At 48.1% G+C, this 27,620-nt stretch overlaps 1 protein-coding gene across 1 annotated transcript in view; it reads left to right on the forward strand.

Annotated features, from left to right (window-relative positions):
* SAMM50 (SAMM50 sorting and assembly machinery component) overlaps positions 1-27,620 on the forward strand; it is a 199,078-nt gene that overhangs the window by 70,403 nt on the left and 101,055 nt on the right. Inside the window, exons 6-8 of the mRNA XM_086952726.1 lie at positions 17,830-17,960; positions 22,509-22,596; positions 22,820-22,948. Of these exons, the coding sequence (XP_086808852.1) occupies positions 17,830-17,960; positions 22,509-22,596; positions 22,820-22,948 (348 nt within the window). The remainder of the gene's footprint in view (positions 1-17,829; positions 17,961-22,508; positions 22,597-22,819; positions 22,949-27,620) is intronic.

Consider the following 27,620-nt stretch of genomic DNA (forward strand, 5'->3'; position numbering starts at 1 on the left):
CGAGGATCGACTTCCAATAACCCTGAATGTGTGTACAGTCCCACAGGAGATGTGTCAATGTGCCCCTCTCCCCGCAACCCCTCCAGCAGGACGCGTCCCTGGTGTGGTCCATCTCATGTAGCCTCTCAGGCGTATAGTACCAGTACGTCACCAGTTTAGTGAGAGTGTCCGTCAGTCCCATATGATAAGCGGAATGTCGGGCTCGGTAACAGATGTCCTCCCACTCCTTATTGCTCAGACCCCGTCCTAGTTCTCTCTCCCATTCGCGACCTTCCTGCGTTATAGACGTGGGAATACCAATCCAGTAACATGCGGTGCAGGTCCGGTATGAGTCGCTTGTCCGTCGTCCGTGTAATAAGCCAGTATTCATACCGGCTAAGCTTCCAATCCGCCCCTTCCCGGACCTGGGGATTAAGTGCCCAATGAGGCGCCTGTAAATACCGGAGTCTCTCCGTTTCCGGCAATCCATAGTCCCGCCGCAAGCCCTCGAAGGCTGTCACCCCCTTTCCGGAGTATAGGTGAAATAAGGATCTGCAGGGCACCAGCGAGCGAAGGCCCGAACATCCCTACCGGGTCCAAAGTACGGGTTGTCCAACAGTGGCGTGAGCGGGGATGGAAAGGTCGCTAAATCGTGCCGGACGTTAGTCTGATCCCAGACCTCTAGCGGGACTCTCGTTATATAAGAAGCATACAGGTTAGGAGGCTGGTGTTGTCTACGAAGGAAAGGGACTTCCTGTAGCGGGCAGCCCACTACCGCCTGATCTTGGAAAAGCCAGTGCCTTTCCAACTCCCATTTACTCCATTCCACCAGGGTTCGGAGTTGGGTCGCCTGGTAGTAGAGCAACAGGTCAGGCAGCCCCAGACCGCCTTTCTCAGGGGGAGCGTTGCTAACCGGAGCTTCATCCTGGGCCGCCTCCCGTTCCAGATAAACTGCACAAGTTCTGATTGAGTTTGGCGGATCCACCCCTCAGGAGGGCGAAGCGGAATGGCTTGGAATATATACAGAATCTGAGGGAGAAGGGTCATCTTTACCGCGGCCACCTGACCCAGCCAGGATAGCGGGAGATGTCGCCAGCGGCCCAGTTCTGTGCGAAGTGTTTGGCGAAGGTTGGCATAGTTGATGCACACCGTGTCATGCAAGGTTGCTGCCAGCTGTATCCCCAGATACGGGACTGCCTCTCGCGACCAGAGGAAGGGGAAGCGCTCCTCCAAGAAAGCACGAGTCTGCACCTCCAAGGAAAGGTCAAGAGCCACAGATTTTGTCATATTAACTTTGAAGCCCGATGCTGCCGCGAACGTGTCTAAGATCTCTACGCTGGCCGGCAAGGAGTCTACGGGGTTGGCAAGGGAGAGAAGGACGTCGTCAGCATATAAGCTGAGTGTACGAACATACGCCCCAATTTTGATCCCCTTAACTCTCGGGTCCGTCCATAGTGTCTGCGCCAGTGGTTCCATATAGAGCGCGAAGAGGAAAGGGGAAAGCGGGCACCCCTGTCTAGTCCCGCGCTCGATGGTAAAACGAGGCGAAGAGCATCCGTTAACAAGCACCGTCGCCATTGGGAAAGTGTAGCAATTCAGAACCCATGTGCGATATCTGACTCCCAAACCTGCTTTTATCAGCACTTGCTCTAGGTACGGCCAGTGGGCCCAATCGAACGCCTTCTCGGCATCGATCGCCAACATCATGAACTCTCCCGGCAATCTCGTGGCACGTTCGACCCAGTGTAGCGCTCTCTTAGTATTGTCGGCAGTTTGACGCTCGGGAATAAATCCCGCCTGGTCTGGGTCAATCAGTCCTTGCATGAGCGGTGCCAGACGCAAGAAGCAAGGTTGCTGGTATAATGAGTTTAAGGTCCACATTAAGGAGGGATATGGGCCGTTAGGCTCCACACTGTGCACGATCCTTTCCCGACTTGGGGATGACGGAAATAGTGGCGTCCATCAGGTCCCTCAGAATGGCTCCGGGGTCGGAGAACAAATTAAAAAGAGCGATCAGCAACGGGGCTATCTGCGGGCAGAAAGTTTTATAAAAAATGGCGGTAAAACCGTCCGGACCCGGTGCCTTAGCTAATTTGAGGCGCGAGATTGCCGAAATCACTTCCTCGGGTCGGATCTTACTGTCCAGCAGTTCCGACTGGTCTCTCGACAAGGTCGGGAGAGCAACGGACTCTAGGAAGGCCTCACTGTCCGCTGGGTCCAACCAGGCCCCGGCGTATAGGGAGGACATTTTCTGCTGCCGAAATGGTATTAAACTTGCCCGCAGTACTGCCTTAAGAGCCGCCCAACGCGTCGCCAGCGAAGTGTCTGTAGCCTGATTGTGTGCTAGGTAGTCAGTTATGGCCCCTCTGATTTTTCCTACCACGTCCTTCCGATGAAGTAGCGTGTCGCGCAGTCTCCAGCAACGCGTAGTGCGGGTGAGGGGTGGGAAGGAAAACACCACAGAGAGCGGCGCATGGTCTGAGAGTGCCGCTGCCCCTATTTATACCTTTGACGCCAGCGCCGTAGAAGTTAATAGGTAGTCTAGCCGCGCGTATGTCGTGTGGGCGTTAGAATAGTATGTGTAGTCACTGACTCCTGGGTTAAAGCTCCGCCAAAGGTCTACCATCCCCAACTCTTGCAGTCTACATCGCCCTCTCTCCGATAGGGTGCCCGATTGTGAGGAGCGCTGTCCTGACCTATCCAGAAGGTTATCAAAGACCAAGTTGAGGTCCCCCCCAATTAAAATGTGTCTATCAGATGACGCCACTGCCTCGCTGAGCGCTTGGTGAAAAAACTTCTCCTGCCCCTCATTAGGCGCAAAGACCGAGCAGACTGTGAAGGTGAAGGTGTCATCCCCCAGCGAGAACCTGTAAGAAAGCAGCCTCCCTTTGATTTCCGCTCCCTTCTGTAGTACCTTACCCCTGAAATGTTGGGCCACCAATATTGCAACCCCTGCTGTCTTCGTGGGAGCTGAGGAAAAAAATTGTATCGGGAAATGGCGTGATTTCAGCCTTTGACAATCTTTGGGCAAGAGATGCGTTTCCTGGAGAAGGCAGATATCCGCTTTCGAATTCTCCAGGTGCGACAAAACTGCCCTGCGCTTTACTGGATTGTTAGGACCCCACACATTCAGTGTGAGAAGGCGCAGTTCAGTCGCTGGCATATTTAACCACCAACCACCGAGCTCTACCACACCATGCACCTCCATGCCCTCGGAACGCCCCCTCCCCCCTTGAACTGATGGAGCCACCACCAGATGCCCCTGGCTTGAAGAGCCTCAGTTTTTGCAAAGTGATAGCGGACAATTCCTGATACAAGACTGGTGACTACCCCTTATAGGAAAGAAGATGCAGTTGTCGTGCTTTCTGTAAAATCTCTTCCTTAGTGCGAAAATCCTGCACACATGCCAAGATATCCGGAGGGGGAGCCGAGGGAGAGCGCGGCGGGCCCACTCTATGAAAGCGCTCTATACGTATTTCAGTTTCTGGAGAACGGGCCAGTATGGGGTTGAAGAGGCCATTGGTGATGTCCAAGAGGTCTTTGGTGTCGACAGCCATTTTCACTCCCCGGATTCGGACGTTATGGCGCCGGGAGCGATTCTCCAGGTCTTCCATGTGGGCCTGCAGGTCCATGTGCTGATCGTGAAGTCGAACGACCTCCTGGCGCAGCCCCTCTATCTCCAGGTCCCTGGAGTCACTCTTGGTTTCCAGGTCGGCAACTTGCTCCCCAATGCCGTCCATGTCTCTGCGGACCTCCTTGATCTCGTCCGCGAACTCTTTCTTTAAGGTGTGAATATCCTCACGTAAGGCGGTGAAGAGCGACTCCAAGAAGGCTTTAGTAATCAGGTCCTTGCCCTCCACGTGCTCCGTCGCCGATGGAGAAGACCTGGTCGCCATGTCCTTGGCCTGCTGGTTTGCCTGGGCTGACTTGAAGAGGTCCTTAACTGTCTTCTCCTTCCGTACCTTTGCTGCGGACATTGTCGGCCCCCCAACCGGGACAGTTGTACTGCTGAGCAGTCCCGCCGCGTCACGTCAGCCACCCCTTCGGTCTGCAACTCCTCTCCGCAGGTCACACTTAGCCCTCTCCGTAGCCGCTCCGCTGCCACCCCGGCCTCCTAGTCTACCCTAAAGGCCGTCCCTTCCGCTCCTCGCAACCACCGGGCACTCGGGCACTGCTTCTTTTTATTATTACCTCTCAGCCCCAGGCCGCCAAAGAGGCACCGTCCCCGCTCCCAGGAGGGCTATGCAGTCTCCCCAGCACCTCTCGCCGTTCTACCGCTGCTACTGCCTCACTACGCCCAGGAAGGAGCCCGCTGGATCACCCCAGGTGGTGGTAGTTATGTTATGTTATGTTATTTTATTTTATAAAGCGCTCTGTTACCCTGAGGTGTCGTGGCGCTGAGCACTACTAGACTGCAAGCAAAAGTGTCCAAAGCTGATCAGATCAGTGAGTGAGAGAATAACCAGGTTTTCAATTCCTTCCTGAATGGAAGTAATTCCGAAAATAAATTCAGGTGGAATGGTAAGCCGTTCCAGGCCCTGGCAGCACAGTAACTGAAACCTCTTCCGCCCCATCCTACTTGGTTATAGCGAGGAACAGTGAGAAGTTTGGATTGGGCAGAGCGCAGTTGTCTGCTGGGAATGTACTGATTGATGAGGGATTTTAGGAATTCTGAGCCTGCACCTTTGAGGGCTTTAAACACCGTACACATCGCCTTAAAGTGAATGAGTTCCCTCACAGGGAGCCAGTGGAGAATCCTGAGACAAATCTGGGTGCACCCGTGATCAATCGAACCATCGCATTTTGTACGGTCTGGAGTCTGCTCAACTGCCTCCTTTGAATATTTATGTAGAGGCAGTTGCAGTAGTCCAGCCGTGACAAAATAAGTGCGGTGACTACAGCTTTCAGACAATCTTCAGGGAGTAAATATTTAATTTTCCTTATGATTTTGAGCATGTGGAAGCAGGTGGAAACCACCCTGCTAACCTGGTCCTCATAAAGAAGTTTGGAATCTATGATCACTCCCAGGTTTTTCGCCTGAGCGACTGGAACTGGAAGAGATCCCATCAAATCTGGCCACCAGCCATGTGTCCATAAGTTAGTCAGATTACCAAACACAATGACTTCCGTTTTATTAGCATTGAGCTTTAAACAATTGGAATCCATCCATGCAGCTACTGCATGCAAGCAGTCCCTGCATCTGGTTCCGGTCTCAGTCTCAGCCCCCTTCTTAATTGGCAACACTATTTGTGTGTCGTCTGCATACAACGCTAGTTTGAAGCCAAAAGATCTAACAAGGCTGGCCAAAGGTGTAAGGTAGACATTAAAGAGCGTGGGGCTGAGCGAGGAACCCTGAGGGACACCACATGGAAGTGCAAATGATTTTGATTTGGCACCACCCGCATCCACGGTTTGTTCAGTCTCCGGGGTCTGGCCAGAGTGTTTTCATAGAGCGTCCCGGGGGTCTAGCTGGCTATTGGTGGGGGCGCTCACTGCCCCTAGTGTCTAAGCCCTGCTGGGAATCGCTCCAATCCCGCTAGGCTTGCAGCACCTCACTCCTCGTACCTTGCGCGGCCTCGGGCCCACGGAGCCAGGTCAAAATGGTGGCTACCCCTCAAGTTCCCGGGGGTCAGACCCAGCATACAGCCGTCCCCGTAGGCCACCCCCGATCTGCCGCTCCCTGCTCACAGCTGGGTATTGTGTCTTGGCCCCACTGCGAGGTCTGCTCCTGCTCACCCGGACTCAGGGCGCCCACCACTCCGGGTCTCCGATCACCTCTGCGGCTGCTCAAAATGGCGGTCGGACACGGCGCCTCCGTCATTCCACGCTCCGGCGGGGCCTGCCGCTAATCTGGCCGCACTACAGGCCCAGGCAGCCGGCACTGCGTCCGCTGCCTCCTTCACCTCCGGGCGCCGGATGGCGCTGATCTACACGCCGACCCGGCGCTCTCTTCTGGGTGTCAAACGCGACCCAGGCAGCCTCCGCTCTGGTCGCACTCTCCGCGGCAGACTTACCACCTCTCTCCGGCACCACTCACCAGGCGATCCGGCCACACACCGGTTCCCAGGAGGGGGGCACACAGATTCCGGCCTCCCACAGCTGCTATAGCGGGCTTGGGCCTGGGTTGATTATCGCTGCCGGCGGGAGCTCCGGGAAGGTGCGATCGATCTTGCCGCCATGTTGGCCACGCCCCCCACTCCACTCTTTAGAGGTAAATGTACACTAACACTGCATCTCCCATTGTTTCTGTGCAGTCAATTTAAAGGGCTCTTGGTATGTTTTAAAAAATGCGTGGGTATCAGAGAGTAGGTGTTTGTCAGATGAGTGGGTGAGAAGCCATTGCTCAAAGAGAGTAAGAAGGCTAGCAGCATGGGGGCGAACCTAAATGCGGAAAACCCAGTGTTGGATGGCAGTATGCAGTGAATGGAAGACCATACGCAGATTGGAGTTGTGTAATGTCCATGAGCCCATCCATGGCAAAGAAATCCTCACCCTCTTGCTGTTGCCTTCCTGCCAGTGTGTGAATGCGGAGCTGTGCAACTTGGGGGGGGGAAAGGGGAGAGAGAGAATCTGGGTTCTCTATAATAGGCATCTGTGGGGAAATGGGGTAGACCGCTTCTGTTGGATTTGTACCCTGTCCCAAACTCCCATCGTAGCTCGGAGTACTTGTTACACATAGACCCTCTACTGTTGTTTCAGAAGCCATGGCACCGTACAAATATGGATGCTGGTCTATGAAACACCAATGTTTTTCGGCCAATGTTTTTTGGTGCTAGGTCTAGACCATTCCACCATGTAGTGCAGCTGTGCTGCCTGATAATAGCACAGTATGTGTGGAACTCCCAGCCACCCCTCCTACTGAGGCAAATAGATCTTCTTCTTCATCTCCATACAAGCCTGCTTTCCTTCCCAAATGACGTCTTAAAGGACGAATTGTGTGTTTTCAAGTACATATGATGGGGGTTGGAGTGGCAACATCTGCATAACATAAAGGATCTTCAATAATGGTGTGATTTTAATGGCGGCTAGGCACCCTAGTCAGGAGAGGCCATGTCCCTTCCACTTGGGGAGGTCAGAGCGAGCAGTTGCCGTTAGTGCAGCGTAATTGCTGTCAGTAGTACGCCCAGGGGTTGTATGATGGAACAACGAGTTCCATAATCACGACTTCTCTAACAACGAGGTCGCAATTACGACCTAGTCTATCTAAACCACGATTTTTTTTAACACGAATTCCTTTACCATGTTTATTCGTGGTAAATGTACACTAACACTGCACCTCCCATTGTTTCTGTGCAGTCGATTTAAAGGGCTCTTGGTATGTTTTAAGAGATGTGTAGGTATCAGAAAGTAGGCGTTTGTCAGATGAGTGGGTGAGAAGCCATTGCTCAAAGAGAGTGGGATAAAGTTGTAAGCCCAGGTACCCTATTACTTGTGAGACCCTGACAAATGGAAAGCAACTTTTCAAGTAGTGCTCGTTCGGCCCTCAGGATTGTGAGGCTTAGTGCGGAGTCCTTCTGTAAATTTGTGTTAAAGCCAGAGGCGAACCCAAAAGTAGCCAATTCTCGCATCACAGCTGGGAGACAGACGTGCAGATTTGACAGGACCGGTAAAACGTCATCAGTGTATAGCTCTACCTTATGTTCCCTGTCGCCCATAGGTATGCCCTTGATGTCCTAGTTGCCACCTATTCTTTCAGCAAAGGGTTTCATATACAGGGCAATAGTAATGGGAATAAGGAGCAGCCTTGGCGGGTACCTCTGGAGATGTTAAAGGGCTGCAACAGGATCCCATGGACTCTCACCATTGCTCTAGGAAAGGTGAAACTAAATTGGGTCGACTGACGGAACTGTGGGCCTAGGCCAAACCTCTCTAACACCAGGTGCAGATATAGCCAGTGGACCCAGTCAGAGGCCTTCTACGCATCAATAGAAAAAAGGGCTGTAATACGGGAGTGCTGCACCTTATCCAAGATGTAACAAATATGTTTTGTGCTGTCACTGCAGCCCATTTTAGGTAGAAATCCGGCCATGTACAGGGTCCACTAGTCCTTGCAAATAGGGGGCTAGGCAGTGTGCCAAAACAGCAGTAAAGATCTTGGCTTCTACATTGAGTAAGGAAATTGGGCGGTAGGAGGATCACTGCACAGAGTCCTTGCTGGGCTTGGGAAGTACAGTTATGGTTACTAGTTGTATTGTATCTGTCAAGGTACCTGTAGTACTGAAGGAGTTATAAAAACGTGCCAGTATTGGAGATAATGCCCAAAAGTTTTATAGAAGTCTTCAGTGTAGCCATCATGCCCAGGAACTTTACTTGACTGTAGGTGCTGCATGGCCATGAGGACCTCAGTAGGGGAGATGTCTTCATCAAGTGCTTTGAAGACTGTCCGGTTTTACTTTGGCTGTTCATTTGCATTACACACTCTCCTGAGTAGAATTTTCTTACGCTACGACCCGTGGTGTCCGCCTTTAAGAGCGGGCCGTCTCCATTGGGTCAGCGCTCTAGTTGTTTACTGGCCAATCCATGTAAAAACCATGCTGGCGCGAACGCGCAGCGTGCGTAATGCTGAGGCTTGAGTGCTGTTCGAAGGCGGCTACTTGGGCTGCGAGTGTGCTCACTGTTTAAATTATTAAATGTAAAGTGCTGCTAAGAAATTGTTGGTTCTAATTTTTAGCTGTTTTTAACCCTACTTAATGTAAAGTGCTTTTAAGACTGTTTTTACTTGGGCTGTTCAATTGCTTGACACACTCTCCTGAGTAGAATTTTCTTAGGCTAAGACCGTCTATAAGAGCAGGCCCTCCTCCATTGGATAAGCGTTCTAGTTGTTTACTGGCAAATCCCTTTAAAACCACGCTGGCGCTCCAAAGGCAAGCCTGTCTGCGCCAGTCAGAGCCTGAAACGCGGCCAGCGCCAGCTCCAGGACCCCTGGCTGTCCGGGTCCCCTAGTCTATTCAAGAGAGGCACTGATGAAGTTGCGTGGGGAGTGGTGCAAGGACTGCGCTACATTTAGCATGGACAGTGAAGAGGGACCGTTTCTGTGCACCTACTGCCACTATCGAGTGGGCAGGGTTTTTGACAAGAGTACGAGGAGGAAGGGTGAGGAAGCTAGGAGTGTAAAGGGGGGAAACAGGGTGGGTTTCTTGCCACACTACAATATGTCCCCCACTCCCAAGGATCAAGCACCGGTCTGAAGACTGGTGGTTATACCAGCAAACAGTCTTCAGTGCATTCTTCTGAACACACGTTCGGTAGTTAAGCACAAACATAAGTTAGAAATGTTTCTGAACTCATGTAACCTCGACATGGTCTTTCTAACAGAAACCTGGACTGATGAAAGGTCAGTCCCTGACTGGAACGTGGCCCTGCAATTGGGCTATGCACTTTGGAATCAAGACAGACCAGTAACCAGTGGGGATGGCATAGCTATTATTTATAAAGATGACCTGAAGGTACAGGTTGAATAAGTGGCTGATCTCCACGCTGAAGCTATGCAATTTTGTGCTAGGCTAAAGGACTCCATTCTATTTCAGGGTTTGCTGGTCTATAGGCCGCCGGGCCCCAGAGCTGTTTTTCCACCGGCCCTCATGGACTACATGGAGCCTTGTATAGACTTTGAATCTTTCACAATATTAGGTGATTTTAACTACCATCTGGAATTGGGCTCCAACCCTGAGACTGGACTTTTGGACCTCATGGAGGCGTATGGCCTATCTCAGTTAGTGTCTGAATCTACATATCAAGGGGGTCATACTTTAGACGGACTCTTTTCCAACCACCCTGATATTTTATTGGGCCGGGTTGAGGCACTACCGTGGACCATAAGGCAGTATTTTTTTAGGTTAGGGGTAAGGCTACTGTGAGATGCCCCCTATAAAGCAACGAAGACTGCGTTTCGGCGATGGAACAAGATAATAAGTAAAGATTTAGAGGGTGCTCTTAACCACTCCCCTCCAATGCTAGACATTGACAATGAGACTTGAAATGTCTGCACCGCTCTTACTAAACCTCAGTCAAAATGCGCAGATATAAACTACGAGTTGATGATAAATGTGACTGGTGTGGGGTGGATGCGGCTGACTTTCTGCACTTGTCTGGGATCGTAGCACTGTTCAAATCTACTGGTGCCAAGTGATTACAGCATTGGAGCAGATGACTTCCCTGAAGCTCCAACCATCTCACAAGTTGACCCTACTAGGGTACACGGAAAACCCTGTCACGACACATCGGAAATTTGTATCATTTGGTCTCTTGCTGGCTAAAAGGAGAATAGCATGCAGATGGGGTCGAGGTAGCGCACCTGAATTTAAGGAGTGGATAAATTACATGTTGTTCTGGCAGGAACAAACATACACATATGCAGAACTCCTCCCCATCACTTCGCCCCCTCCAGATATCTGGGACCCCCTAAAGGTGTACCTCCTGGAACATCCTGTTGATGCCACAAGCACTACACACGTTACTGTCAGTTGAACAAAATATTTGGCTACTGTCCGTTTCTGCTTGATGTGTATATTTGGCAACAAAATTATGTATTAAGCTTACTCCGATACGTTCCCTTATGACAACTGTGAATTTGTTGCATACAAGCAATGTTAAGATGTGTCTATTGGTGTTTCTGGTGTTCCAGATAATGTGATAAATTTACTTGTCACCTAAATATCATTACTACTGTGTACTATATATGCTATGTTGGATATACGTTTCGGAAAACTTAAATAAAAAAACAATGATATCTGTGTCTGGGGTGGCAAGAACACGGGCTGTAGCATTCCTAATATAGGCTTTTTGGTGATCATTTGGAGCATAGAGGTTAGCCAGTGTAAAAGTGTGACCTTTGAGGTCGATTTGCAGTGAGAGAAGTCTACCAGGTAGATCTATATGGGGTTGTGTCACCCACCCTGGGAAATGTGTAGCTAGAAGAATCGCCACCCCTGTACTCTTTCCCAGCCTCGAAGAAAAGTATTGACAGTGAAATTATCGGGAATGAAGACCTCTCCAGTAAGCCTTAAGAAGGCAAGTTTCTTGGATAAGGTAAACGCCACACTTAGGATAGTAGTGCCAGGCTTTTCGCTGAGGCATTGAGACCCCAAACGTTCAAACTAAGTATACTAATCATAGGTCACCATGTATCGAGGGCCATAAAAATCATGTGGGAGCCTGACAGCAAACATGTATCCCCCAGTGCTTCGTCTGCATGATGGTGCTCAGGATGTATGTGTATTGATATAGGATGCCAGGGGGAGGGAAGAACAGTAAACAAATGAGTTCCCCCACCTGGGAGCATGGTATACAAAAAACCTGAGGGTCCAAATCATTGGGGAGAAACCGTGGCAGACATCCAATTCATTGTATCATGGGGGATCTGCCACCAGAAGGCTACAACAATAGAGATGTTATGTTATATATATATTTGTAGCGTGTACGGCTACTCAACAGAGTGTCCCGGCGTGTGCAGTGGACAAAGGAAACTAAAGCTAAGCAGTAACTAAAAAGGAAGGGTTTTAAATTTTTTCTAAAAGATCGCAGGATCCTGGATACCACGCAATGCCAGTGTCAGTGCGTTCCAGGCTAGGCCAGCTTTCTGACCAAAAGAGCTCCCGCCAAGCCTATGGCGGTTGAACCTAGTGGTCTGCATCAGTAATTGAGAGGGAGAACGCAACTGTCTCCCTGTGTTATAAAAGGCAAATCTCCTCTGTAGATAGGTCGGCCCTGAGCCATAGAGGGCCCTATGGACAATAGTCAGCATTTGAAATTTTATTCGAGACTCCACTGGGAGCCAGTGCCCGGTGTGTAAGTGAGCGCGCACACCTCATCTATTAGACAGACCCAGTAGGAGTCTAGCAGCTGAGTTTTTTATACTAGTTGCAATTTCTTTAGGAGGTAGCCAGGGATACCCACAAAGAGTGCATTAGCATAGTCCAGGTGGGACAGGATCAAGGCACGGACCACCGTTTCTTTGGCTGGTCTAGGAAGAAAAGGGAGAAACTTCCTCAACTCTTTCAAAGTGCCAAAGCAGGTCCTAGCCAGTTGCTTAATCTGTGTAGAAAAGTTCAAGTTTTTGTTGAACCATACACCCAGATTTTTTGCAGCATTTCTCCCTGCGCTGGGCAAGGGGAAGCTAAGTTGGCGGGAAAATAACCATATAAAAGAACCTCAGACTTCCCTTCAGTACACTTGAGCTTCGCCTGGGTATACCAGTGAAAATCAGAGGACAGGCAGTGTTGCGCGGCAAGGACTGAGTCATTATGCCGTCCCCAAGAGACCGGGGTGACGCCTGGGTGTCGTCGGCGTAAGCCATCACCTTAGCCCCTAATGATTCCGCTAGATAAACCAGCGGAGTGACATATATGTTAAAAAGAAGGGGGCTAAGGGATGCCCCTGCTGGACACCGGTGGCCACCTGCTGAGGCGCGGAGACAAATGGAGGAATCCAGACCTGCTGTGATCGGCCTTCCAGAAAAGACACGATCCAACGCAGCACTGACCCGGATATGCCTATCTCCGAGAGACGATCAAGGAGTGGGGCACTGTGTCGAACGCTGCTGAGAGATCTAGCATAACCAGAGCTGCTCTCCTGCCGGCATCCAGACATCCCGTATCGCCTCAGACACCTCTAGCAATGCTGACTCTGTGCTGTACTATGGCCGGAAACCAGATTGTGCCGGGTGCAACAGACCCGAAGCCTCCACATAATTGGTAAGTTGATTTGTAACCCCCTTCTTGCAGACCTTAGCCAAGCTTGGCAAAAGCGAGATAGGGTGGTAGTTACCGGGTAGAGCCTGCTTCCAGGACACCGGGACAGCGGCCTCTCGAAGAGACATGTTGACCATTAAATTGACTCCAGGATTGATGATGTCCGCAGCGGCAGCCAGGACTCTGGGCTCGACCCCAAGCCACTGCAGGCATCAAACAGTAGGAGCCACTGACTGCGGTCGCTTCTTCCCATATGTGTCTGATAAAGTCCCAGAAAGTCAATGTTCGCTTTTGGGATCCGATGCACTATCGCAGTGCTGTAGTTGGCATAGCAATTCTGTTCTTTCTTTTTGGCTTTATTTCTCAGTTGGTTTATGAACCTACTTCTTTGATGGGGGTAGGGGGTGCGGGGTGGACTTTGTCGCATCCCTGCCTGAGGGGATGCAGGGTGTTGCAAGGTCAATTGAGTGCTGCCATATCCAGTATGGAACAAATCTCATCTGAGGTCCAGATACTCTTAGTTTCATTGTCCCAGACAAATTGAGGCTGAAAGTGGTGCCCCCACATGACTTGTCTTCAAAGTCGATGACAATCCTGTCCCGTACAGCAAACATAATGTCTTTCTTCTGTTTGTAGTAGGACAGACAGGTGAGGATATCTTGGTGTTGTCCTGGGAAGCGAGCGGGCTGTTCCGCTCAATGGGTACGGTCAAGTATATTCGTCTGATCTACACGTTCTGGGGCCACATGACGAAACAGGTGAGGAACCAAGTCCTCCGGTTTTCCAGATTCAGCCTGCAATGAGACTCCTCCTATGCAGATGTTTGAGCGCCTGGATCTGTTTTCAACATAGTGGAGCTCCACGTTCTTCTCCCGCAGTTCAGTAAGTTCCTGGTGGTGGCCATACAATTCTTCCTCGCTAGAGTCGGTTGTTTGTTCCAAGGAGTCAACACATTGACCCAGTTCGTTTAAGCTCCGTCTGAGATCCTTCACATCCACCGCTATGTCTTTTATGAGTGCCACGATGTCGTCCCTGAGGGCCCTGAAGAGGGTCTCCAGGAACGCCCTTGTGACCGGTGCGTCTTTACTTTGGGAGCCCGCTGCAGGCGCCTCTGCAGGTGAGGGTGTGGCTGAGAGCGCTTCCCTGGTCATGTTTCTTTGACGGTGTTTGGCAAACATATCTTTAAGAATGGCATCCTTTTTGGTCTGGGTCGTGATTCAACTGCAGCCGTAACAGAGGGAAGGGCTCTGCAAAGTCCATAGCAGGTCTGCTAGATCAGAGTGATTGTTCAAATCCTCCAGTGGGTCTCATCCCCCCACAGAAGGTTTAAGTGACATGGCCCAGCTTTGTATCAGCGGGGCCCAAGGTGAGCACGTCCGTATGTGAGGCCTTCGCCCATTAGAGCAGTCTACCCTGTGTCGTCTGCTTCGGGAGGGGATGAGCGGGATTGTAGCAGTTTGTAGGATCTGATGATCTCCTCGGGATGCGTTAATGTGAAGGCACAAGTCTCCAAGGCACAGGTGCCTGTTGGGATTGTGGGCAATTACTTCCTTCAACAGGGTGAGGTATGCGCAGGGAGGCTGAAGAAACCAGAGTCAATGTGGCCTCAAGTAGTACAGGACAGGCAGCAGGGGGTGCGTGTGGGCAGGGAATAAGAGGCCCCTGCATGCTATAGTGCGTCCCCAGGTGGGCTAGCACAGCTTACCATGACCTTGAATTGGCCAGGCCTCTAGATCTGCTCTTGGGTCTCGTGAAGTGTCAGGTGGAGAAAGTCAGGCTTTACCTTTAGGGGGTAGGGTGCAGGTCACAGCAGTAGCACCCCTGCTCAGTGGGACCACAAAGGCATAGTGGCTTAGGCCGTCAGGGGGGCGCTTCGGGTCGAGCCACATCTGCCACACATCTCTGGCCTCACAAGCCTACCCTCAAAAGTCTGTGGAGTCTTGAAGTGATCCGCTGTTTCCTGCTGTCATGTAGAAGGGAGAGCGATGGAAGGCTGCAGGGGCCGCCCAGCGGCCCTCCCTTTGTCACACCAATCAGTGGCAGACACCGGGCTCAGGTGGGAGCACAACCACCTCACACCGCCCGACACATGACCCAGACTGTGGCCCCAATCCAGCGCTGACGCGGAGCCGACGAGCAGCTAAAGGGCCCCACCACCTGGGTAGCAGCGACCAGGTCTCACCCAGTCCCTTCTTGAGACGGCACACTTCGCAGGGCCGGGTAAGCAAGCACGCACCGGGAGCCAAACAAACACAGCTCGCAGCAGGGTCTCAGTTCAGAACTCCTTAGCAGCCGCCATCTTAGCCACACGGCTGTCCTGTCAGCTCTCCTCTCATCGGGCTCCAGTGCGGGCTCTCTGGGTGAAGCAGGGTTAGGCCCTGTTCTAAACGAGGGGCACCACTTGGCAAGATTGTAGCCACTTTGAGGCCCTGGGGAGACCTGTCAGCAGCCTCCTTACAATGCTCGTGCGACGGAGCTCCAAGGTATAGGTCTCACACTGGCGCCATCTTGGACATGCCTAACAAAGAAGCTCTCCTGTGACCAAGGTTATTTGTACACAAGACTTAATCACAGTAACCAAATGTGAGCGCCTAGGCAAATGGGAGAACCCACTAAGAAAATATTACCAACAACTTAAAAGATATACAATTTTTATTTTCATTTCATTTTGTAAAATAATTTTTCATAACTTATACAAATCCATAAATATTATTGCAGATATCAGATTCCAACATGATTAAATCACAAATCAGCAAAAATGAAAAACACAATACAGATAATCAAATCCTAAAGACCCGGGAAGAGACAACCAAAAGCATCACATCAACTCAATCAAACACACATATCCAGACACGCATTCACATACATAATATATCTGGGGAACACAATTACAGAATGACGAAGTAACTGGGGTGACCAAAGATAGAAACTGCACAATGGCAGGATGTTATAGTGTCCGTGGTCGACGCGTTTCGGTGTCTGCACGCTGGTAAAATGCCACCTTCATCAGGACCTGCCAGATATACAGCCCCAAGACAAGGGGGGCAATAAGTCACTCCACCCGGGAAGAATAAAATAAAACAATCCAACAATGAGTGTAGCTACCTTTCTAGTAGGTACCGATATCAGTCTTTTGAAAATAAATACAGGGTTTAGCAAAGTCGTCCTCCTACTCACTATGAGCATCAGTAACAGCATCTGCGGAGGTTAAACCCTATAGATCCTTCGTAGAGGAACAATTGACAAAATTCAAAAGCTTCAATTCCTTAGTCTTAAACAATTACTTTCTTTGCTTCTTTACGGCGTTCACGACACAGGAACAATCTGTTGAGAAAACAATATCGCATCGCCCAAAGGTGGGCCTCCAAATTTGCAGCCTCTATGATCTTAATCTTCCAAAAATGACTAATTTTCAATATGTAGAAGGCAGCGAACAGTACTGTATTCAAGCTTGCCTTTAAGTCATGATGCAATGTCTCCCAAAATAGCCGCAAACCGCCGTGTTCACAGTCACATCTTGGACATGCCCCATGATGTATTTTTAGAGCACATCTGAACCCTCAAATATATTTTGGGTGTTTCACCGCAAGGTATCCTCCATCATGAACTTTCTTGTACCAGAAAGAAGTCCAAATCAGAATTATTTTGTCCATAATCCTTGTGCTTCCAAGTAAGTTCTTGTGAGAATGACCATGTCCCTTTGTTCTTCAAACACACAAAAGGTGATGGGAGGAATGCTTGTAAATATTCTGAACCACTAGCTATCGCTCTGGTTAACATTTGAACCCAGCTTTCCCACCCATTGTGATTCTAAACATAGAGGCTTAACTTCTACTGACCCTACTCCTCATGGAAGTAGCCCATCCTGAACTGCATGGCAAGATCTCCCGCAGAAGGAAACACAAGCAACCCCAAACTTGTTAATGTCTTGTTATGCCTCATCCCAGATCTATAGCTTGGGTCCTATGTCATAGCAAGGAAGAGACCCACATCTGTGCTTCTATTTAGGGCATTACATAAAACACACAAGGTGATGGGTTAACGTTTGCAAATAGTCATGTGTGTTTCCTGTGGTTCTTCTACCAGTAGTTACCCCAAATGTAATACTGTTCTTGAGTCTATCCCTCCAGTACTGTCTGCTACTGTTTCTTACTCTTTTGTTGTCAATAGGAGCAACTCCAATGGGCCATTGAGATCAGTAGCTTAGAGATTTCGGGCCAGATGTAGGTAATCACAAATTACCTATTCTTAAATACCAAATTTTATCGATTCGGTATTTAAGAATAGGTAAATGGGATGTAGGTAATTTTTCGTTAAAAATTACCGAATCGGTAAGATTCGGTAATTACCGAATCGGTAATTGCCATTCATTCCTATGGGCCTGGTGGCCCATGGGAATGAATGGCAATTACAGAGGCCCATAGGAATGAATGGCAATTACCGAATTGGTAAATACCGATTCGGTAAAAGGGGGAAAACATTGAAGGGTGGCAGGGTGTCACTTTGACACCCTGTTGCACCCCTCAATTGGGTATGGGTGCACATTTGGCACACATACATGCCCTAGGGGCATGTATGTCTGCAACATGGCACCTTTGAAAATGCACTGATTTGCATTTTCAAAGGTATTCCTTATTTACCACCAACTTCTAGTTGGTGGTAAATAATGAATCCTAAAATGGGAAAAACACTCATTTGAGTGCTCCCTACATTGCAAATTCGGTAATTTACCGATTCGGTATTTTAAGGAATCCGTAATTTACCGATTCCTTAAAATACCGAATCAGTAAATTACCGAATTTGCAATTTAGGCCACCTACATCCCAAAAGCCCAATACCGGTCGGTAACGGCCGAAATTCGTTAATTTCGGCCGTTACCGACCGGTATTGGCCACCTACATCTGGCCCTTAGTCTCCTTCAGTTGGATTGCTGTAGAGTAGGAGGTAGGTGAGAGTTCTAAGATCAAGTGGTGCTGGCAGATACACTCCATAGTTAGCACTGCCCTTTTCCTCCGCTGGGCTCCTAGCCAAGATGATCTTGCTGGCTTGGTAGGCTCCTAAAAGTTGTTCTTGTGTGATGCCCAGCTTTCATGAATACCGATTTTAGAAATTGTGCATGATTTATGTTGATAATTAATGTGTATTGGTTTGTCTTTTTAAGGTACTCGGGCTTAAACTTCCAAATCTTTTTGGACGTGCAGAGAAGCTAACTTTCCAGTTCTCCTATGGTACAAAAGAAACCTCCTACGGTCTTTCATTTTTCAAACCACAACCTGGAAACTTTGAAAGAAAGTAAGAAAGAACGCGTTATTGCATTTTCTTTTTTTATTTAGGTACATCAGAGTTTTGGAGGTTAGGCAGCTGTTCTTTATGTTTTTCGTATGTTTTTGTAAATTCTGAAAGTAACAGTTCTAGATATTAAGCCAAAATAATTTCCAAATACTTGTGTTGTATATTTTTCCATTTGAATTACTTTTTTCTTGAAGCTTTCTTGGTTAAATGGCACCTCTTCTGCCATGTGTATTTTTCTGGGATAATGTTGCCTGCCACCACACAATGCATGGATTCAGAGAAGTAGCTAGCTGTAGGACCAGGTTTAAAGGGGTTATGCTTCTGATTACTTGAATGACTTGCATTATGATATGTCGTTGGTGAAGGGGACAATGGAAGATAATCGTAAAGATAGTCGATGGAAAGCTTTTACTAAAGTGACTGAAGACTCCAATGTGGTATGCTATCTATGTTCCTCAGATAGATGACTTTTTTTCCTTGAAATTATTTAGGCTAAGTTTTGTTTTCTGTGTGTATGGTCCCATGGGTGAGAAGACACACAATTGATGGACGGAATGAAAATCAAATCAAAACATTCACCCCAGTCAAAAGATCTTGGTTAAAACCATCATTCTTTTGCTCACCATGTTACCCCAGTTTAGACCTGGCCATATGCAAATCAGTCTTGACCCTGTGCCTCATGGGAACAGTCCAGCCCGAACTGCCAAGCCAGGTCCTCCCTGGACCTGAAACAAGCATCCGAGGACCGGTTTCGGGGTTTCACCCCATATCAGCCAGAATAGCTTGACTCGTGTGGCACAGTGAGCCCGGGACCCATGTCTGGGCATACCCGGCGTACTTAGGGAGAGGAAGCAAAAGACACACAATTGATGGACAGAATGCAGAACAAATCAAGACATTCACCCCCAGTCAAGAGATCTGGGTTAAATCCATCATTATTTTGCTTAACATGCCACCCCAGTTTAGAGCTGGCCATATGCAAATCAGTCTTGACCCTGTGCCTCATGGGAACAGTCCAGCCCGAACTGGCAAGCCATGTCCTCCCTGGACCGGAAACAAGCATCCTAGGACCGGTTTTATGGTTTCACCCCTCATCAGACAGAATAGCTTGACTCCAGTGGCACAGTGAGCCCAGACCTGGGTCCCGGGCTCACTGTGCCAGTGGAGTCGAACTATTCTGGCTGATGAGGGCTGAAAGTACCAAACCGGTTCTAGGATGCTTGTTTCCACTCCAAGGAGGGCTTGGCCTGGCAGTTCTGGCTGGGCTGTTCCCATTGGGATACTGGGGTACCCTTATCAGTCCCTAGAATATGGTACACCACGTACCCAGGGCATAGGTACCCAAGAGGTCTCCCAGGGGCTGCAGTATGCATTATGCCACCCCTGAGAGACAATTCAAACTGACACCACAGGTCTGCTAAGCAGCCTGTGTAAAGTGGGGCATGCACCCCTTACTTAGATATAAATGCACAATATCTATTCTAAATCACTGCACATATAAACCTATCAGTTACCCCTATGGCAGGCCTTATCAATACTGAAGGCAAGGTGTTGGGTTTTATGAGAGAGGGTGCTCATGCATGAGCAGAGCCCCTCTGCAGCCTTCGGAACCTATTTTCCGGGGTTTTTTGTGATGCAGCCAACCTTATATATTTAAGTGCATTATAACCTCGCAGTAAATCATAACTTTAAAACGGCTGCTTAGATACATGTTGTGTTTGGTGTCAAACACCTTGGAATCATACCTCCACATCAGTAACTGGTGTGAGAGGTAAGATTCCTCCCTTGTGGATCCACTACTGTGGGTCACCGGGCTACCCGGTACCAGCTTTCTTGACCTGGGCATCGCAAAATGGATCCCTCCAGCCACAGTCACGCCTGCTGCTGAGCTGAGCTCGAGCAGGGGAGGCTGGACAATAGGTTTCCTGTCACAGGGAGGTGTGACCACCTCCCATACAGGATTTAGTATATTGGGGCTGAGTGGGTGCACTCTGAGAGTGCCTGACCGTCTGCACTGGGGGCGCCTTTGGTGTTCCTGTGCATAGTCCAGTTCAAACCAATTGCAGGAGCCATTTGCTCCTGCTCTGGCACGAAACTGGACAAAGGACATGGGTGCAACCCCCCCTCTGTCCGGACCCTCCCATAGGTGGGTCCCCAAAGTTTGTCCCACCCCTTCCTTGGGTATAAAGTAGGAACCCTGACTACAGGACTTTAGATTTTCCCTGGACTAAACTCTGCAAGCAGAAACCAAGTACTTCGATGATCTACACTACCCTGGATGACTGAAGAATCTCTCTTGGAGTAAAGGAGTTACTCCCCTGCAAGTCAGGCACTTTTAACGCATCTGACCGGTTTGCATCTCCCGAGCTCCTGAGGACTACGAAGATTTCTGCAACACAGGAGGTGGGTTCCTGAGCGTCCCGGAGGTCGATCTGCCCTCTCAGCAATTCTGAGACCAGTATCCCTCGTGGGGACTGGCAACCCGAACTCCTGTGCACCGTGTACTTTTGCAGCAGCATATGCTTTTTGGTGATCCCTGAGGCTGGGCTTTGGGCTACGTGTGATCCCGACCCCGAGCAGTAATTGCACAGAAGATTTCAGCCCTACACTCCACGAGTGTTCCGTGGGCTGGTATTTTGTCATTCAGCTCGAGGTCCCTTTGCGATCCCTGGTCCGTTGGCTTGTGGGTTCCTGTGAAGGTAACTTTGGTTTTTCTTGGGCTTCCCTGGTTGCCCCAGACGTGCCCTGACTCCCCATAGCTTGGAGAGTCTCCTGGACCTTGCTGGTCCACACCGGGACTGGTTTCCTCTGCCCGCGTGGGTTGCATTTGCCAAGGCTTGTTGGTGTTCAATCCGGACACTGACCCCTCAGCACTCAACAGCCTTTGTGGGACAGCTCGCCTCCGGACTTTGGTCATCGTCGACGTCTTCTGGTCCCCGTGGCTGCAGAGGCCAGCATCCCGTCATCTCACCTGAAGCACCCGACATCGGTGGGCATTCGTCAGCCGATCCCCTGGTCACCCTGAAGTGACCCAGACCCTGTCCCCTCTGTTTTCAGGTTCTTCTCACCTCGGATCCAGGCTTGGATTCCACCGGACACTTCATCTTCCCGACAGCAGCACTTCTTTGAGTCACGCCATTGAAAACAACAAAGGTTTCCGGCATCACATGACACCTATGCACCCTGCTCTCCTGGGATAGGTGAAACGGGTACTTCGGTACTCACAAGGGTGCTGGTCTTAGAACCTTCTATGTTTCAAAAGGTTTGCTTGAACCCTTAAACTGTAGTTTTCCAACCGCTACTTTCCCATAGAGCTCGCGTCTGTGTTCTCACACTGCACCCGTAATCCGTGGGTCCCCCGTGTCACTACTTTGGGTGATTCCTTGGTGTCCCAGCTATTCTACATGCTCTAGGCATTGTCTAGTCAAGTCGTGGTTGTTATACCACTTTCTTAGTATATGGTTCGGTCTCCCCCTGGAGCCCACGGTGTATTGTGCTATTTACTGTAGTTCGATTGATTAATAATTGTATGCCTTGTGCTCTAATCTTGTATAGAGCTTAGTAGCGAGTGTTTAGTAATACATACATATATTTTATATATCTCTTGTGTGGTTCTCCTCTAATTTGGTTATTCAGTAGGTTCTATTCTGGTAAAAGAAACAGCTTTACATTCCTTCGAGACTTCGCCTGAAGGCTGCTCGCCACAGCTACCACTAGGATATCTTTCTTTAAAGGTTGTCTTCGACCTAATCATCAATAAGGGTCATTTGGACTTGTGCAAGGGGCCCACTTTAATTAGTGGACAGCATAATACAGGCCAACTTCTCACACAGATAGCCCCACATAACCAGCAAACTTCGAATAGTATCGACACACACTGCGGCTCAGTGGCCCTATCAACATGGTTAAACTCTGCTGCTGCCTACAAATTCATAGAAACTATGGTGTGGGGGACTGTGGGGGGTGGGATTTATAAGGTGGGGATGGTAAGCACTACCCCCTGTATAGTTGAAAGGTGGGATCACGCTACTCTGTTATGCAACTGCATGCAACTGCATCCCTGTTATGTGCTGATTGAAAAAAACGATAACAAGATCTTTAAAAATAAAATTATTCTGGTTCTGATAGTTTGCATTCTGTAACGGTTTTTGCTGGGTACGCTCATATTATTCTATTCTGAATTTATATTGTTTTTAAATTAGTTTTCGAATGGCTTCCAATGTTCAGCTTTTGCTTTTGTGTTGTGTGTATATTATTTGAATATATATCTTATATTCCATGTTACTGGACCCTCTGTATTTTTGTTTATTTGTTCTTGTGCCACAACTGGTAACTACTTGTAAAGTGCTTTGTTAGCCACTGAGTCTAGTCCATTTTATATAAAATAAATATTCTAAATATACTGTGATGCACACCTGCCTTAACATGCAAATGGACAGTTACTCTTTATCACAAATACGTCTTATTAGTAAGTTTATTATTTGTCTTTATAAGAAAAAATAACTGTTTTGATTTTATTTCATATATGATTCTATGTTTTCTTTGCAGCTTTTCTTTAAACCTTTATAAGGTAACGGGGCAGTTTCCTTGGAGCTCACTGCGTGAGACTGACAAAGGAATATCAGCAGAAATTGGGGTGAGAAACTATCTACATTTGTGATTTATAGTCCTTCCCTTCAACACATAATCTGTATTCATTGTTGAGTCTTAGCTCGACCACCAAAGCAGGCACCCTTGAAATGTTAGAAACGCATGAATCTTGCAACATAATGTGTACATATGCAGTGTGTTTATTCAGAGGGATCCAGGGGGTCTTGGATATTTGCCTGATAAGTCATGCTTACCTATTTTCTTTCCAGTTCCCAATTTGGAAGTCTAATCATATACTGAAGTGGGAAGGTGTTTGGCGGGAATTGGGCTGTCTTGCCAGGACTGCATCCTTTGCTATTCGGGAAGAAAGTGGACATTCGTTGAAGTCCTCTTTGGCCGTAAGACATCCATGCCTTTCTTTTATATGAGCTGTGAAATATTCATGTCATACTGTTCCACTGTATTTCAATTATAACATGGAAAGCTTTGCCAAATTCTTACAATCCTGATATTGGGTAATTGGTCCTTGATTGAAAAGTTGAATCTCCGGATTGTATCGATGGAGCAAAATCAGGGAGGTTGATCTGTCTCGCATTCTGGTAGATTCTAACTGTCGCATTACTAAAGCGCTTCACCCAGCAACTAAGACTTTATTTCCCAGAGAGATAATCAAAATGTCTTTTCACCAAGGACAGCAAAAGTTCCTGCACTACTGCTTGCACCCTGACAATGCATGCATGTGTAAAGGTGATAAGGCACCCTGCCTACAAAGATACTATTAAAGGACAAGAACATACAAGCTGACTACTTCCATCAAGATATTATTTAACATGCTCAGACAACTGGTCTACTGGCAATCATCAGCATGTTATTGATGAATTACCCGTTAAACACCTTAAAATGAGTGATTAAAGATGGATCCTCAACCACTGATGGTCTAGTCATTATGACTTTTCTTTACGCTTATTTGTATTGTAGGAATCTATAGAGCGCAGCATACAATCACAATAGGGTCTCTTGGCGCTAAAAAGACTAAGGGCCCGATTACGATGCAGTTAAGAAGCATTCCCAGCTAGGGTCTGATTACGATGCGGTTAGGAAGGCCTCCTAATGGTATTAGCTCCTTCCGAATCAGATCGGGAATGTGCCTTCCCGACCGAGGGCCCGATTACGATGTGGTAAGGAACATAGGCTCCCATTGAAGTCAATGGGAATCCAACCAAAGCCTATCTGGATGCATCATACTCAGTCAGTCGGACTCTCCGGATCCAAGTGGGTCGGAAACCATTTCCAAACAGATTCGGTCGGGAACATTTCCTAACCAGATCGTAATCAGGCCCTAAATTGTTAAAATGTGAAAATGTAAATTGTGAAATTTGAAAAGATTTTGTGCAGAACGTATAGGGAGAAGTAGCAAGTTCCAGTGCCCAGCTGTTGTCACTGAAAAGGCTCTTCCACCAATAATTTTGCAGTGAATCTTCATAACTGATAATAGTTTGTGATTGCCAAAACTTAACAAACGCCTAGAGGTATAACATCGAAATCTAATATGAAAGGGTTGGCCATGTGAAATATAGAGGGCCTTCTAAACAAAACACATTGATTTAGACAAAGGTCTCTCCTTCACAGGAAACCAGTGAGCTGTCTACAGGGCAGCAGTAACCTGATCTTTTGCTTTAAACCCACATAGGATTCTGACCACATGATTCTGGATAAACTGCGATCTATGATATAGAGGGAGTTCCAGATAGACAGAATTACAACAATCTAGTCCGAAAGATACAATGGCATTCAATATTGCAACTTTTCTAATATGAGGAACAGATATAAAATGCACTTTAGCTAGTGCAGTAGAAAAAGAGTAGACCTGAATGCATTAAAACAGTGCTCCCCAAACGTTTTAGAACCATGGCCTAATTTTTAGAACAAGAAACCTTCACATCTCGGGTAGCTTTAATGGACATGAGGTAGTCAATTTTTTAATGTAACTACAGCATGGATTGGTAGCGCACTGTCATTGACAGACATTGCATTTTCTATTGAAATGGCCACTTGGTTTCCAGAGGCATACATTTTTACTGAGGAAACTAAATCGCACACAAGTGATTATGGGTGAAAATCGGTGTTTTAGTGTATATTTATCATTTGTGCATCACCTAGATAAGTGTCTTGATTTGTTTTGATCGTATTAAATCGCATCCCAGCCCCTCAGGCAGGTCTGCACACTCCAGAGAGTGGCAGCGCACCAGGAGGCAGTACTCAGGCCTCCTCTGCCTTGAGCACTGGGCCATGTTTAGAGAGGGAGGAATCCTTGTTTAGCTTGGTCCTTACTAGACTGATGGCAAGCGACTGGGGCCTTGGGTATTGCCGATGGACCCACATCACTAACGGGTGGCCTCAAACGTAAACCACAATAAGGCCTTATGACACTCAGAGGTTACAGCCGTCACATGGGCTGATCAGAAACTTGGCAGTACATAACTTATGCAGTTTCAATCTAACATGGCAAATAACTTGGCAGATTGTGTTGTCTCAGATTTGTGTTTCATGCTTTGATCTGTCGGGAGAGTCTTTGAGACCCTTGGATGCCTGGTTCCTCCTGGAGCTCTCTCCAGCAGGCTGTTTTTCTGGACGCCCATAGCTATTGGGGGATACACTGCACCTCCTCCTATTTAGACAGTCTTCCCTCCTGCAAGGTAAGCAGGCTCCTTTCCTCTCTCAGCTGGAAGGCCGGCTTATAGGTATTTCTCCAGCGTGAGATCCTGACGAGGTGATGTCCCCTCATCTCTGGGAGAGTAGCTGTCAGGCAAACACCAGCACTAGTTACGCAGCACCTGTCTGCATACTCTGAAAATCATGCCCTTCCTTGGCCATAGAGAACTTTAAACTGGAACAAGTGAGGCCCCACATTATTTTTTATAAACAACTAGCAGTCATGGGTCATAAATCTACTGCTGACATAATAGGATGTTTTTGCTTTCAATTGTCCTTTCCAGGCTGTTCTCCTTATGCAGCCTTAGTGTAGAGTGGGCCTCTTACAACAGGGTATTCTCCAACGTGGATCACCAACAATCGACACACAAAGTGAGTGTGAGGTTTCTGCACCTGCCTTTTATTATCTATTCCAAATCAAGGAGAAATCAGGGAAAGACTAATGGACAGGCCTTACTTAAATGTTTCTCTCCTTCACACTAGAGTCTGCAGTTGCACGCCTCACCGCTACCATTCACCAACTGGAAGTATTCAGAAAGTCTACTCCTTGCAGCTCCTTGCTAACTGAAAGGCCTAATAGAACAACAAAAGGAGCCCTGTCGTCTCACCCCTACCTTCAATATCTAGGGCTCCACCTACATGACGGTGAGCAATATGCATTCATTGTCTAGGAACAGAGTCCTCTCTTTCATTTTGTGAAGGGTCTGGCCAAGGACACCCAAAACGGATCAAACTGGCCTTCATTACTCTGGCTCACTGACACACCATGCAGTATATTAGCGCAAAGGACTGGGTGCATAAAAGCAGAGTTTTACGAAAGTAGATGATCTGGTCACATATTTAACTATCAAACCAATAACCATGCCATGCTGTCACCACTGCTCTACATACTACGCTATTGCAGTGGCGTAACACAGGCCCCCGCAACCCCTGCGGTGCAGGGGTACACCTGAGCAGCAGGGGGCCCCCTCAGCACAGTACTCTGGCCTGAGAGTTCCATATTAAATCCGGAGCGGGCCCCTTCATGTACCTTGCAGGGGGGCCCCCTCAACTTTCGTTGCCCCACTGGCTGTAAGGCACCTCTGCACCCTGCCGCCCCATTGCTGGCCGAAGTCAACTGTCGGTGCAGCTTTGGACCTTGCCTCATACCCACCTTAAGTCCAGAAGATAGCTCCTATAAATCACTGTTGAGCGCCTGAAGGCAATACATGTTTTCTTCCTAAGTTAACATTGCCGCAAAGTGCTTCAATTAGGATTTAAAGTATCAAAAATCTGTTGTCTTCAAACCTACTATTTTAAATATTACTTACCTGATCGTGATGATCATGGGGCCTAAAGTTATATAAAGATGTTAGTTTTATAAATTGGTGCGGATCTCCTTGTTGAGTTATGTGCATTATTGATTGACTATTGTGTGAATGTGCAGTTGTCGAACACTCCTTTCTGATGGGCCTAAGGCTGCCCGACTGCACAACCCCCTAAAAGATCACCTTGGGATTGCTAGAGCAAGCTCCTGTCCACTAGTAGGGGAATGCCTAGACTCTTTGCACAGTATACCTCCTTTTGGCATACCATATAAGGAGCCAGTTTCCTACAAGCTTTATGATCATCGTAGATGTTTCTGTTTTTGGGTTTCAAGAAGAAGGGGGTCTAGCCACCTCGGGTCCTTCCACAGGTCACATAAGCCAAGGATAGCTGGTTTAATCCAACCGGTATCCTTTCACATGTTTAGCAGTTGTCTGAGAGAGGCTGTGTGAGGATACAGCTGTGTAGGTACTCCTGGTCCCTCTCTGATCAATTGAGTAAAGTTCCCAGGCTCTGGCCTCTCTACTTCTACAGTAGTTCTTGTTTGGTTTACTGCATTGGTTCTTAACCTGTAGTCCGGTGACACCTGGCAGTCCATGACACCTACTCAGATTGTTCTCGACTGTTTAGAAAGTTAGATACTATTAACAGGTCAATAATGTGTATATAAATAAGGAAGCAAAGTGTAAAAATGAACATTTTAAAACATTCTGTAAATGTGAATGAACTTGAAATTGGAGGCTAAAAATTAAGGTATCCTCAGATTGGTTCGTGGGGCAGGGCAAATACATCCAAACTGCTGCAGACCATTTAGAACTCGACTGGCAAAATCACTCTCAAGCTTCCACACCACACTTGCATCAAACCACACCTGAAAGAGCTCCACTAGCTCCACATACGCAGACTAGCACAATTCAAACTCCTCACCCACACTTTCACAGAACTACATAACGTTGGCCCAGCATACCTCAACAATCAAATCTGCTTTAACAAACCTTTCAGACACTTCTACTCATCCAGACTCCTACTTGCACACATTCCACGCATACAATA

This window comes from Lissotriton vulgaris, chromosome 1_2 (assembly GCF_964263255.1).
Source record: "Lissotriton vulgaris chromosome 1_2, aLisVul1.2, whole genome shotgun sequence".
Lineage (NCBI taxonomy): Eukaryota > Metazoa > Chordata > Amphibia > Caudata > Salamandridae > Lissotriton > Lissotriton vulgaris.